This window comes from Phalaenopsis equestris, unplaced genomic scaffold (assembly GCF_001263595.1).
Source record: "Phalaenopsis equestris unplaced genomic scaffold, ASM126359v1 Scaffold000251, whole genome shotgun sequence".
In the NCBI taxonomy this organism is placed as follows: Eukaryota; Viridiplantae; Streptophyta; class Magnoliopsida; order Asparagales; family Orchidaceae; genus Phalaenopsis; species Phalaenopsis equestris.
The window spans coordinates 735,308-750,693 of record NW_018164693.1 but is presented as its reverse complement, the minus strand read 5'-3'; the positions used below and the strand labels follow the sequence as shown (position 1 = coordinate 750,693).

Genomic DNA, 15,386 nt, shown 5'->3' with positions numbered 1-15,386 from the left:
CGCGAGCTGGGCATGGCTCGCTCGTGTTCGGCTCGTTTACACCCCTACTCAGAGGAAGTATGTGTTAGACTTGCTCAATGTGACAAACATGTTGGGATGCAAGCTTACAGTTTCACCAATTGATTAGAAGAGAAAGTTAAGCGCAGTGGCAAAAGAGCCAGTTGATTGTGAGAGGTACCAAAGGTGTTAGGTTGTCTCATCTATCCAATTCACACCCGTCCCAACATATCATTTGCACTAAGTATGGTGAGTTGCTACATGTATGATTTGAGGAAGGGTATGCATTATATCAGATTCTGAGATATCTAAAGGGTGCACCAGGGAAGGGGCTGATCTTAAGGAATAATTGACATCTAAGAATTGACGGCTATTATGACTCTGATTAGGGAGTCTTATGGATGACAGGAAGTCCACATCTAGATTCTGCATGTTTGTAGGGGGCAACTTGGTCTCGTGGAAGTGCAAGAAATAGTCAGTAGTTGCAAGGTCAACAACAGAGGCAAAGTATAGGGCCATGATTTTAGGAGATGCTGAGATGATGTGGCTGAGAGCCTTGTTGGTAGAGCTTAAGGCGGACCAAAGAACTAAAATGAAGTTGTGGTGCGACGACAAGTCAACGATCAGCACTGCCAACAACCCTGTGCAACATTATAGAACCAAACGCATGGAGATTGATAGGTTCTTCATCATGGAATAGTTGAATAACGGTCTACAATAGCTAAGTTATGTAGCCACTAGAGAGCAAGTGGCTGACTGCCTACCAAAAGCCCTAGCTCATTAGATTTGTCTAGATTGTTTGACAAGATGGGCTTGTTGATATCTTTTGTCCATATTGAGGGGGAATGTTGAGATTTGTATCTAATGTAGGGTTATATTTGTAAATAGAAGAAGTCTACTGATTTTTTTGTAAATGTTGTAAGGCTCTATGTAAGTCCATGTGCTCATGAAATGAGTGTTTTTTCACAAAATAATTCCATAGTTATTAATTGGAAAATCTATTGTAAAAGAAAAAAACATGATCAATATTGAGTGAAATGAAAGCCTCTGCAATCAATTCGTTGGCTGTTGAATTATGGTTCTTAATGTTAAACAGTCTGGATGAGTGGATGAGTTTTTATTCGTACATTCCCCAGGCTGTTTGTGAAATTTCTGTCTTAATGTATTTTTGGCTGACTATAGTGTAACTTTGTGAACTTTTGCTAGCTAAATGGTTATTGAATCTCCATTTTGTTCATACATTTTCTTTTCTTTTAATAAGCTATGCCTTTTAAAAGAGAGGATTAAAGCAAATGTCACAAGAAGAATTTATGATATTTGATAATAATAAAAAATGATATTATAGGTGGTAGTTATAAAAAAATGACAGGCAGCAAAAACAATACAAAACCACCATCACACAAAAAGAATATCCCCAAGATTGACATCAACAATAGATAAAAATACAACATCCAAGAAGAGCAACAAAAATATCAACAATTGTGTTATTTCATTACATTGACGATGCATGGTCAATTTTTTGCAGGACAAATGTAACATTTCATTTTATTTCAAATTTTCTTATACAGCTAATATAGAACTAAAGTTTGATATGAAACATGATGTCAAAATTCCTTAACTACACTTAATATGTTGTTCATTTTGTCATATTTCACATGGTTTTTATTGTGATCTTGTTTTATATGTGGGGGCACTGTGGCTTTCCCGCATTGGATGTCATGCTGACACACATTTATCTTCTAAATTGTTTAACAGGGTTAATGTTTCATCTTCTGCTGTTTATGTTATATGTTGCTGTCCCTGAAATGATTTCAATTGTATTAATGTCCAATTTAGTGACTGATGTCTCACTACAATTAGAGCAGCAATATATTATCTCCCTCATGGTATTTTTTGTTCTTTGTCCATCGTTGGGATCATTATTCCCCACTCTAATGTGTTCATCTTCTGCTTGTTTGTTGTATATATTTGGAAGTTATTTGAAACTTCATTTTGAAGTGCTGTCAAAGCCTAGTTTTGTGTGTGTTTAGGTGAGAAAGGTTCAGGACGTTCCACTTCAAAGCCTTTACATTACAAGGGATCGATCATTCATCGCATAGTTAAAGGATTTGTTGCCCAGGTATGAAATTAAACTCATGAATTAGTCGTATCTGTTTTTATCCTGTCAAACTTATTTTCTAAGAAGCAGTGTTTTGCCTTCCTTGCTTGCTAACTCAGTTTTATTGGGACTTCTAGTTGATTCACATGAAATTTTTTAACGATAACTGCACATTTTTAAATAAATGATGATCTTAATGTTAATATTTTTTTTTTTTTTTTGGTGGAATGTTTTCCAGGGTGGTGATTTTACACGACAAGATGGTATTGAATTGATATATGCCCAGGAATCTTTACATATGTGACTTCTAGCTGTATCTTTGCCTTGAAAGCTCAACCTTAATTGTTATTTCCAGGCAGTGGTGGTGAGAGCATTTATGGAGGAAAGTTTCCAGGTACACGTCTTTAACTTTCTTAGTTCCGCTACATCCATGCATCCATTGTAGTTTATTGATTTGTTTTATGCATTAAATTTCTTTAAAGATGAAAATTTTAAACTCAAGCATGATGGACGTGGGATTCTGTCCATGGCAAACAGTGGTCCAGATACAAATGGTTCCCAGTTTTTTATTACACTGAAGGCCGCACCATTTCTTGATGGGTAAGATTTTACCTACAGTTGATTTTGAAATATAGTTATAATTTTATTTTGGTCATTTACATACAATCCACACAGTTCTTACGTATTTACATATCCAACACCCAAAATTTTATATTTACCTGCATAGCACTCAAATTTTTAATATCATATCAAAAATACAGCTATCACCTAGTTTTTAAAAATTGAATACAACTTTTCATGCATAAGTTTATCACACCAAAGTGGCATGCATGTAAATATGAAAGTTTAGGTGTTAGATATATAAATACATAAGAATTGTGTGGTATGTATGTAAGTTTCCCTCTTATTTTTTGCATAAATTAGCTGATGTATATAATTATATTTAATAAATATTTTTGGAGAGAAGTTGCATCGGTCAATCACTTATATCACATCTGAATTTTTTTGGATATTTAACCAAACTTACATTTTGATGTAAATCATGTCAACCTAGCATGCACCTATTTGGCTAGTTTAACATTAAATAATATCTTTACGGCAAATTTTAATTAGGACACCACTTATTAATTTTTTTTATTCTATATGCCATCATTTTTATCCTCACTAGTTCGTTTTTTGGCTGCTATTTTGCATACTAACAGTAGCACACTGTCTCTCTTTTTCTTTAGAAAACATGTTGTTTTTGGAAAGGTCGTACATGGTTTGGATTTTCTGAAGAAGATTGAGCAAGCTGGTTCTGATAGTGGAAAACCTACTTGTCTTGTAAAAATTGTGAATTGTGGTGAAATAACTGAAAATAAGGCTGCCTCTTTTTCAGCTGAGAAAGGTACTTAGAGGATATCAGAGCTAGTATTATTTTTACTTAATTGTTCCCTAATAAACACATTTTAGTTATTGCAGGCAAGAAACCAGAAAAGGTTGAGAAAGATCTTTCAGATAGTTCTGATGGAGTGAGGGACGGTGACAAAAGACATGTTAAGGACAAAAGGGCAAAGAGAAAAAAGAGATACTCATCATCAGATTCTTCTAGTTCTGATGATTCTGACTCAGATTCCTATTCAACTAGTAGTGATTCTGATTCGGACACTTCATCTTTAAGCTCAAGCTCGTCTAGTGACTACAGACACAAGAGGAGAAAGAAAGCTATTGTAAAGGATAAAAATGGAAATAGAAAAAGAAAACAAGAGAAGCATAGAGGGAAGCAACGTAGAAACCTCACCAATAAGTCAAGACGAAAGTCAAAATGGTAGTACATTACTTATGAAAATGTTTTTCTTTTGTTCTGTTTGTTTTATATTCTTTTCTTCATAAAGTGTCTTATGTAATTTGGAGTGAAATCTTTAGAGTAATATTTGAGTCTATTTTTCTTATAGGATTTCAACAAGTTCAAGTGATTCAGGCAGTGGAAATAGTGACAGCAGCAGTTCTGATACAGAAGAACATGACAACAAACGTATTAATAGATCCAATAAAAAATCTCCGCCTGCTGTTATATCTGCCAAAGTTCCTAGTAAGTGTAGAAAATTTTGTTGCACTTTCATTTGATTCATAATTTTCATAAATGATTTTTCAAAATGCCTCTTTTAGTTATTTTTTTAATTATTATTCGGATTTTTTATTTTATTTCTGAAATGTTCAGTGATTGCATTTGTGCTTGGGATTTTATTTGTTAAGGTTTGGAAGTTTGCTGTTTTAGTTTTTAACGTCTGCTTGGTCCAAGTACTTGGGCCTTGTTTTTATACAAACTGTTCTAATTGAACTTGTCATGGCTATTTTGATAGCTATTCTGACTTCACAGTTCTGTTTTTTATTGCTATACTTATTTTGCAACACTTTGTGTGATGTACCTTCGGTTGAATTTTTTGTACAAAAGCTGCAGCAGTAGTTCTAATGCTTGCTAAGTGATTCTTCATGTGATGTGCCAAAAATGAAGCCCGTTAGACCTAATATTGAGAGGAGGAATGGAGGAGGAGATTATTCATGTTTGTGATACTTTTATCTGGCAATCTCAGCGAGTCTCTTTGGTTTTGTTCTCTGCATATAGTCATCGATGAATAACTACATATTTTAGAATCATGCAGTGGAATATGCTTGATAACAAGCAATCTTTTTGAGGTAATAGTGTTGGGAAGCTACTTTTGAATTGGTATCATTATTGGTACTGAGATGGAAATAATTACTTTACGATAAAGAAGAAAAGGGGATTAAAAGAATTGAGATATTTATGAAGAGATGAAACTAATAAAGAGAGAAGTAGAATTTTTGTTTTTTTGGCGGCGGCAGCGATTGAATCAATTCTGAGTTGAGCTATATTTTTATAGTATTGTTTGAGATTTATTTATGTATTGTTTTGATGTAAAATGCTGTTAAGGATTGGTGTGTTTTTTTAGTAGCCTAGTTATAATCATTAGTAGATGGTTTAAGTAATTTAACATAAGTTTATGAAAGATGAAAATGTTCAACCAACCTGAAAATATTTGCTGTTTTTCCCCTTAAGAGATTCAAAGGGCTTGTATGATAACAAGTTTTTTTTCATTTTTTGGTAATCCCATTCCTCTTTGCTGTTCTTCTGCACCATGATTTACTATTACCTGACTCAGCTTTATGGTGATTTATTATCAGGGCAAAATTTCTGTATCAATTGTATTTGATTTTCTTGTCTTATGCCAATGATTTTTATTTTGAAAACTTATTTTCTTAAGGTTATCATGCTGTTGGCTCACTTCTTTTGATTGCTTTATCACTCTTACACCAGTTTTATGATATTCTCCATTATCTCACGTGTCGTATACACCTAGTTTCTTTTTGACCGCCCTTCTATGATATTTTTTGATTCATCCTCAATTCCTCACTTTCCCTAACTAACTTTCTCAATCTTCTTCAAAGACTTGTGTCATTCTTCAAATTCTAAATGTTAAGCCACCTCAACATGCCCACTTTAATGCCTTCAAGACATCTCTTTCAGATAACTGGTAGAGATTAAACTTGAAATCCTTTACTTTGGCTAATGGAACTGTTATAATACATAAGCATTGGCGGATAACTCAAACTAACAGTTTATTCAAAATATAAAAAGGATCCTAAATCAATTATACTAGGACCTACCCTCTCGCACAAATAGTCTCTCTCCTCATCTAAATTTCTAATCTCCTTCTCCCTTCCTATTGAAATGAAATTTAAAGAAAAAAGAAGCTTGAGCTGGGTTCCCATGAACACCTGGTTCATTGAATTGAAACATACATTTGTGTAATTAAAATTTGATTGAAATATATGCTTATGCATTTAATATTTGCATATATATAGTGCTCTCAGAAGCTTGAAGACCAAGTTGACTTAGGTTTGGATTGAGTTTGAATCAACATCAAGGTGCTAGTTTTGTTTAAAGATTAAAATGAGTCTTGCTAGCTTTATGCTAAGAGTAACTATGTGGTTGGATTGAACAAAAGTTGATTTTTAATTGGGTTGCAAACTACTTGAAACCTAACCCAGACCACAGTACTAAAAAATTTCTAGTTATAATGTTAATGCAATTTTCCCGAGAAATTAGTTGCACAAGAAACCTTGGTTCTATCCTAATGATACAACCAAGTCATTCTGAAAATAATTGTAATAAGGGTTTGGGATCTGAAATTTGAGACCATTTTGTTTTTTGTTTTTTTTTTAAGGAATGGCCGGAGGCTATTATACGAGCCCCGGCCATCCCTCATGCGCCTAAGAATTTGAGTACCACTCCCTACACTCGGGAGAGGGGGGGGGGGGGGGGGGGGGGCGCCCCGGCGCGCCTGCAGTGCCACAAAAAAAAGGGGGGGGGGGGGGGGGGGGGGGGGGGGGATCGAGCCCCAGACCAGAGGGGACTTACAACTAACAAGCAAATGCCCGATCAATTGATTTGAGTACGCAGCACATCTTAAATTTGAGACATTAATCAAGCAGTTAAGCATCCTCTTAGGAAGCTTTTTTACACCTTCAAGATAAGTCGAAAAATTCCCATGCCAATCAAGGCTTATTGAGATCTTAGTCTGAAACTTTTTATAGGTCGATGTTTTCTATAAGTGATTATTCTTTGAATGCTCTTATCCTACTTAGATATGCTGTGAAATAAGGCCTCTAATTGTATTTTGATCTGACTCTGTTGTTAAGCATGGCCAACACCCCGCAGGAGGATTATCGTGTTTTATAGAGTTGTTGAGAAACTTGATTCAAGAACCTCTTTAATACATCTTGGAATTTTTTGGATCAACTGCAAATCTATATTTGAAAGATAACATGCCATGAATGTGAGCATTCTGGGCATGAGTTCCATTATGCACTGAGGGAAATTGTCTTTTTGATATGCTTTGTTTGGTTATGAAATTGATGTAGACTTGGATTTAGTTTCTCTTCTACAGTCAAATAATGTTAGTAATCTTGCTAGGGCATTTTTCCTCTTGGGTGATGCTAACTTTTGATGAGATTCTTTGTTTTATTAATTTTATTTTGATCAAGCTTAAACCTTATTTTCCTTCGTGTTTTTTTAATAGGTTTTATATTCAGATCAAGTGTGAGTTTGTGCACAATCAAGTGAGAGGATAAAACTATTATTTTTGTGTAACTCTAGGCAATGTAGTCCTTGTACTGCGGATTAGCTTCTTTGGTGCTTGTACCTTTACATGCAATAGAAGTGCACAAACCAAGGTGGATCCTTGGATCTTTTTTTCTCAGGTTAGTCTTTGATGCTGTTAATTATTGCTTGACCTTTGAGCCCTTTTGGAAACTCTTTCAGATTAATGATCATATCTTTAGAGTATTTAAATCTTGATGCACAAACTTTACAATCTTTGATGATGTAACATGTTCCCACATAAAGGTTTGAAGATTGTTTTGATATTCCTTAGAACCAAAATCAATGAACAAACCACGATGAAACGGTAATATATAAGTGGAAAAACACAAATAAGGGCTGCTCTTACGAAAATCAAAGGAAAACAAGTAAGATAAAAGATTGATCTACTTTTCGAGAGGTAGATCGCCTCTCTCACACTCTAGACGTCGCTAACAACACCACATGGAGAAAGAAAATAACAACCCAACAAAAACATGCGTGAAAGTAGGATCCCCCCTTAAAAGAATCTTCAAACAACATTTGAAACCTTTCATTTCTTGCTTTTCCTCCAAGCATCCTCTAATTTCTCCTCCTTGAAATGTGATTATAGCCCTAGTGGACCCTACCCCCTCTTTTCCTTCCTTTGTGCCTCGCTCGAATCCCTTTCCTTCTTCCCGTGACAAAGGCCTTCCCGCCTGTGGGCCGGCTGGGTTGCAATCGGTTGGTCCCTTTTGGACCGGTACCTGCCCGTGTGTAACATTACTCCCCTAAAAAAAAAACACATTGTTCTTAAGGTGGAAAGATGAAAACTGTTTGTGGATCACCTCGTAAGGCTCCCATGTTGTTTCATAGTCTGATAGTCCTTTCCACTTAACCAATATCTCCTTCGCTCCCTATATTCCTCGGTGCACTCTTTCAATCTCTAATGGCTTTAGAATCACCTCCAAGTCATTCTTCGGTGTCGGCGGTAGTGCAAATGAGGGTGTGTGATCTCCAATTGCTAGTTTCAGTTGGGATACATGGAAGATTGGGTGTCGTGCAGATGATGGTGATAACCTTAAACGGTAGGCCACTGCTGCAATATGTACCATCAATGTATCTTGGTGAAAGTTTCTGGCTTTTCCTGGCCAATGTCTTATGTCGGTAGGGTCTTAGTTTCAAGTACATGATGTTTTCTGGTTTGAATTGCACGTCCCTATTGTGTCCATCTGCTTTATTCTTCATGATTTATTTAGCCCTCAAAAGATGCACCTTAAGCTCTGCTAGTATCGTGTCCCTCTTCTCTAAGTACTGGTGTTAGGCCCATAATGTGTCAAGTGAGGTGGATCCCACCCATATAATATCTTGAAAGGGTTGTCTGTGATGCGGTATGGTACGAAATATTATAACAATATTTGGTCCATGCAATCTACTTGGCCCATAACTTTGGTGTATCAGATACAAAACAATGTAAGTATGTCCCCACACTCCTGTTGGTCACTTTTGTTTGCCCATCTATCTGGGGATGATATGTTGTGCCCTTTTAAAGGACTGTCCCTTGCAACCTAAATAGCTCTTTCCAAAAGTGCTTAAGGAACACCTTGTCCCTATCCAATACAATCGATTTCGGCATCCCGTGCCAACGAACTATTTTCCAGATAAACACCGACGTGATGGAGACCGCAGTATAGGGATGTCGTAAGTGAATGAAATGTGCATACTTAAGCGATTCATGACCACCATAATCATCGTGGCAACTCGATAAAATTCATCGCCACTTCCCAAATCTTCTCTGGTAATGCTAATGATTGTAGTATCCCCCTGGTGTTGTGGTCATGTACTTGTACCGCTGACAAACATCACGTTTTGCCAATCATGCCCTGTCTCAGCGCATCGCCACCCAATAATGCTTTGCCGCCAAACGACTATAGGTCTTCTACACCTCTGAATATCCCCCGACTGTACTACCATGAAGCTCTTGTAGTAATCTAAGAATATACTCTGAAGAATTGGGTAGCACGATCGCACCTGACGGAGCAATTGTTGTCCTCTCAATGCATATCCTGGATAACTATTCGGATCTTGTAGTAATTCAACCCTTATTTTCCTTAGCTCCTCATCCCTTTCGCTCTCCTGTCTCAAGGCCTCCCAATCGAGGACCAAGGGTACGGATAGGGTCGTCAATTGAGGTTCCTCCACTTTTTTCGACAATGTGTAAGTTGTCTTGTTCTCCAATCTTGAATAGTACTGAATCTTGAAATCATATCTCAGTAGTTTGGATAGCCATCTCTGATGCTTTTTAATAACCATCCGCTGCTCCAGAAGATATTTTAAACTCCTCTGATCTGTCCTGACCAAGAAATGTCATTCCAACACTTTTGAATGGCCAAGACAATTGTCATTAATTCTTGTTCATATACTGACTTTAGCCTCGCTCTGGCTGTAAGAACCTGGCTGAAGCAGGCAATCAACCATTGTTCCTGCACGATCACTGCTCCCAATCCGTACCCTAACACATCCGTCTCCACCACAAATGGGTTACTGAAATTTGGAAGTGCTAATACCGGTACTCTAGTCACAACCCTATTCAACTGTTCAAAGGCCTATATTGCTGCTTCTCCCCATTTGAATTTGTCTTTATTCAACTGCTCTGTTAGTGGTCATGCTATCATTCCATATCCTCTCACGAACTTCCGGTAATAGCCGATGGGAACCAGGAATCCTGTCAACTCCTTCAAATTTCTTGGTAAGGGCTCAACAACCATAGCCTCAATCTTGGACTTATCTACTGCTACACATGTTCTGTTCACCGCATGCCCTAGGTACTCTACTTGCAAGTTTGTAAAATGATATTTCTTCCGATTGGCATACTAATGGTGCTCCCTCAACGTCTCCAGGAGTGTTCTTAGGTGTCTCACATGGTGTCTCTATATGGTTGTAGACCAGAATGACATGAAAGAAAATCAGGATTAATTTCAGGAGATAAGCCTGAAAAACCCTATTCATGAGGGACTGAAATGTCGTCGGGGTGTTGCTGAGGCCAAACGACATTACCATGAACTCATAATGTCCTTTATGTGTCGTGAAGGATGTCTTGTGCACATCCGCGGGATTCATTCTGATATGGTGTAACCCAACTAATGATCAATTTTTGAGAACACAACTGCCTCATAAATCTCATCCAGTAACTCATCAATCATAGGAATAGGAAACTTGTCCAATACCAGCTCTTTGTTCAAAGCCCGGTAGTCCATGAAAAATCTCCAACTACAATCTTTTTCTTCACCAATAGGATGAGACTGGAAAAAGGGCTCACCCTAGGCTTGATAATCTCTGCCTCGAGCATTTCTCAGATCAGTTTATTGATCTCATCCTTCTGAATATGGGGGTACCTATATGGTATGACATTGATGGGGAAACACCCTCCTTGAATGTAATAGCATGCTCGTGCTCCCTTGGAGGAGGTAACCCGTTTGGCTGCTGGAAGACATCCGTAAAATGTTGTAGGAGCTGTTGGACCCCTTACGGAAACTCTGCCAACTCTAAATCTGGAATCTCCTCAATTCTCTGCAACCCAACCAAGTAACCTAGTTCTGCTCCCCTATCAACTTGACTATGGTTTTGAGCAACACCATGGTTTTGCATAAGCTAACATCTCCTCTCAGCACCACCTACCCTCCCCCTGAAATTCCATCGCCAAGGAATTTCATTCCACCTTTATCTTTCTCAATGTTCGCAGCCATTTCATCTCCAAAATTACATCTGTGCTGCTCAAATCTAAAGAAAGGAATCCTTTCAACACCTGTTGACCATGTAGTGTTAGAACTAGCCCTTTGCAATTTCTCTAACTTTTGTCCATCTTCCATGTCCTCATCATGACGCTGAAGCTCCCTTTAGTCATCAGCTTCAACCCTAGCTTCTCTACAACTTGATTTTAGATAAAGTTGTGTGGCCCCGCTATCCACTAACACCACAACCTACTGTTCCCTGATCCATTCTCTCACTTTTATGGTGTAATTCGGGGATAAATCCCACCACCGAATTGAGGGACACCTTTGCCACAGCCAAATGCAGGTGCTTTTTCTCTGCTACTTCCTCTTCTAATTCCTCACTTTTTGTATCCTCCTCCTGAACTAAAAGAGCCTTGAGGGCTTGCTCCTTGCAATGGTGTTCTAGGGCGTATTTCTCATCATAGTGGTAACACAATTCTTTGGCTCTTTTGTTCTGCACTGCTGCATTTTTGAGGCGCTTGAAATTTCCCCCGATCTGTCCTTTACTCTTCTCCTTCGGCATCTCTTTCTGAAGTGACACCGTCTGGGTCCTCGGTGTCATTGCTGTCACGGTGCTCTTGTAGAATCACTCGGTGTTGCTGCCTCTACCGTACTTCTGTACCTGTTTCTTATTCTCCATCATCTGGGCGAGCTCTATCATTTTTCTCAATCCATGCGGTCTCAACGGGCAGATGGCTGCTCTTATGTCGGGCTTTAGGCCTTTCAAGGAGTTTTCTTCCAGTCGTGCTGCAAAAATCCCCCTTAACCGCTTTGATAAGAGCTCGAACTTCTTTTGATATTCCATAACCATCCTCTCCTGAGTTAGAGCATAGAATTACTCATATAGTTCTTCTTCTCGAATGGCTCAGAAATGCTCCAACAAGAAATTATTAAAATTTTCTCATGAGTGTATCAGATACATTGCCTGCATCTATTGGAACCATGCTATAACAATCCCCTCCAATCATAATCTCACTGCCACGAGCTTCTCTTCCTTAATCAATCCATTGATTGTAAAGTATTGCTCCACTCCATACATCCATCCATGTGCATTCTCCCCTTCGAAGATTGGTATCTTCAATTTCCTGACTCTTGTATCTCCACCCAATCTCCTCTTCCTCCAGTATATATTTCCATGTGTCTCGAGTGGAACTCCCTCTTTCGATCATAGGCATATCCCACTCTCGATTCCCTCCTTCCTCCATCGTGCTCTTCCGCGCCCACTTCCACCATCCGCCCTCCATCGGAAGTCTCCACCCCCTTTCTTGAAATCCTAAGGGGATGCTCTTGTCGGTAGATGATGTCTTCTTCGTTGTCTTCTCACTCGATCTCTTTCACTTTTGACCTAACCAAGGATTCCCTGATCAACCGTTGGTTAATGTTTGCAACTGGAGATGTCGACACGACATTGGATTGCATCTCCATGAGCTTTTTCATCATCTCCCGCATTTCTCCTATGCCTTAAAATCCATCATTCATTCGACTTTCAATAGAAGAAAATCTGTCATCCATGGTAGCGAACCTTTTTTCAAATCTCGATCGGATTTTCTCTACCTCTTCATTTACCACGTCAACTTTCTTTGCTGTCATCTCATCAAGATCTATCTTCTGATACCAATTTGATACGCCTCGACCAAAATCAGTGAACAAACCACGACGAAAAGACAATAGATAGGTGGGAAAACGCAACTAAGGACTGCTTTTATAGAAATGGAAAATCAATGGAAAACAATCAAGATACAAAATTGATCTACTGTTCAAGTGGTAGATCATCCCTCCAACATCCTAAACGTCACTAGGAACACCGCACGTAGAAAGAAAACAACAACCGGACAAAAACATACTTGAAAGAAAACAAACCCTAGTTTCCCCTTTAAAAGAATCCTCCCAAAACATTTGAAAACTTTCCTTTCTTGCTTTCCCTCCAAACCTCCTCTAATTTCTTTTCCTTGAATATGTGATTATGGCCCTAGTGGACCCCACCCCTCCTTTTCTTCCTTTGCACCTCGCCTAGATCTCTCTCTTTCTTCCCGCGTAGGTTATTGTCTGTCACTTGTTTTTAGTTAGTGGATAATACTTCAAGAAGTACCGTGCCTCGTGATGTTTTAGAGACAGACTCGTTCTTAGAAGCACGAATGTCACGCTTGTATAAAAGTGGGTTCGCCTGTGGGTTGATCGGGTTGCAATCGGCCGATCCTTCTTGGATCGATACCTTCCTGGGTGTACTGGGCATTACATGTTAATAGATTTCTCTTTTTTACTTGATAATGTTTGAGTGAAGAAGCTTTTGAATGTGGCGAGCCTTCAATTTTGTTTGCTCAAGAGGGACATGTTTCTTTTGGATGAGGCTTCTTTGATGGAGTGAGAAGTATTGGGGACACCAAATTTGATGTCATTCCATTTGAGTCATCACCCTCCCATTTTATTATTATATAATAGTCCAAAATCTCTTTTTATTTCTAGAATATTATTCATTGATATCCATTCCCATTCCTCATCGAAAAATTATCATTTGACATGAGGAGAGTCAATGCGTTGTCATGAGAAGGCATGACAGTTACTTTCAAATTGTTTCCGAGATTTGAGAATCTTCAGCTCTCACTAAGGAGATTATACCTTTAGACTGTAAGATGCCCATGGGCTGATAATAAAAAATGGCATTGTTGTTCATTTTTGTTAATGTCATTCTTGAGGTGGTGTCCGCTTGACATTTGCTTCAAGATTTGGTGGTGCTTTGGATTGCTACCTCGACTTCATTCTTGTGCCAGTGTTTGTAACGTTAAAAACTGTGCTAGTAGATTGAGTAGACAGCTTTTGGGAGAAGTTGCTAACTCGTGGCTCTTTGGTGATGAAGTGTTTGATTTTGTTATAGAGCTTGACATCTAGCTTTCTAATTTATTTCAAGTGTACTTCCAGGTATGATGGATAGTTATGTGGATGGTGCTATAACAATTTCTTTAGGATTGCTTTAGAGGTCTTATTGGAGCAAGTCTCGTGGATTTATTCTTTTGTGTATGCTCTTTCCAATCGAAGGGATGAAACAAGGGGATTTAAGGTACTTTGATATTGTTTGTTGAAGTCATTGAACAATGTTTCCATTACTAGCTTTAGTGAGATATTGGCTGTCAATGGAAGTTACGGAGCCTTCGGAATGTCTTGGCATTCATAAGGTTGGCAGAGGAGATAATTTTGATCTTGATCTGATTCATATGTATACCTATTCTTTTAAATGGTTAATTATGCTCAGTTGTTTATGAGAGAAGATCATCATTAATGAAACTGATAATATCTGTGCTCTAGTCATAAAAGGACTTATTTCATGTTATGTTTTGCGAAGAAAAGAGCTTTTTAGCTCTTGTGCTCTTTGAGACTTTTGATGAACTTGATGTGGAAAACATCATTTAATCTGTATATGTTAAGAAACCGTGTATTTGAAGGTGGGACATAACATTTTAGTTCACAGTTCTTTAGGCAGCCTCTCTTGGCTTGCTATAACTTGAAGGAAGAGCATCTTAACCTTCCTTGCCCGTGTTCATTTTATGGAGTGGATGCATCTGTTTTCTGCTTAATTGGACTTGCATTACCCTTTGGGTGGAGCTATTGTAGGTGGAAGGGACTTTCACACTTGTTTCTTCTAGCGATGTGTTAGATTCATAAGAGTTATCATTGAGTTGTGATTCCTCCACTTTGGCAATCATCATCAGTTGATTTTTATGTTCCCTTCCAAGGAATTTCAATTTTTTAGTCTGTGGATGGTGTCACCATACATCATGATTTTATTAAGAATTAAGAAGTTTTTTTTTTGGTTCTTGTGAGATCAAAGAAGAGTTTTAGAAACTCTGAAGTGCCCACACTTCAATTGAAGAAGAGGACACATTGGTCTGGAAATAGAGAGTAGGATCGTTCGTTAAATAGGATAGAGATGCAGTAAACATTATAAGAAGTTATGTTTGTGCAGAAAATGGAGCGGGTGGGGATGCATGTTATTATGAAAATGAGTGGTCCTGATTATTTCTTTAGAAAATACGGAGTCCAATAAATATTATTATTGATTATTTGAGTCTTCGAAGTATCTTTGAAATACTCATATTTTGTTTGAAATAATTTTTTTCTAAAAGCGGTTGCTCCCATTACCCGACAATTTGTTTTTTGAAAATTTAAGTTTTTATTTTTTTTAAATTTGAAGGGTTCTCCTTTTTTTAATTTGAAAGTTTTTTTTTAATACTTTTTTACTTAATTTGAAATAAACTCAAGGATATATTCAAAATATACAATTACGTTTAAGTTTAAGTATAATTCCTTAAAGTTCCTTTGGTTATAGTGCAAATTTGATTTTTTTTGAAATGGTAATGTGATAGAGCTGGAGTGTCACGTGACAATTTTTAATGAGGTAGTTTGT

At 37.7% G+C, this 15,386-nt stretch overlaps 1 protein-coding gene across 5 annotated transcripts in view; it reads left to right on the top strand.

Annotated features, from left to right (window-relative positions):
• LOC110024324 (peptidyl-prolyl cis-trans isomerase CYP63-like) overlaps positions 1–15,386 on the top strand; it is a 45,332-nt gene that overhangs the window by 23,650 nt on the left and 6,296 nt on the right. For 4 of the 5 annotated variants that reach the window (XM_020724225.1, XM_020724226.1, XM_020724224.1 and 1 more), the window contains 7 exons: positions 2,028–2,116; positions 2,334–2,358; positions 2,451–2,489; positions 2,578–2,695; positions 3,325–3,482; positions 3,548–3,902; positions 4,030–4,166. In XM_020724225.1, coding sequence (XP_020579884.1) covers positions 2,028–2,116; positions 2,334–2,358; positions 2,451–2,489; positions 2,578–2,695; positions 3,325–3,482; positions 3,548–3,902; positions 4,030–4,166 — 921 coding nt within the window. The remainder of the gene's footprint in view (positions 1–2,027; positions 2,117–2,333; positions 2,359–2,450; positions 2,490–2,577; positions 2,696–3,324; positions 3,483–3,547; positions 3,903–4,029; positions 4,167–15,386) is intronic. The other variant, XM_020724228.1, reaches the window with a different exon arrangement.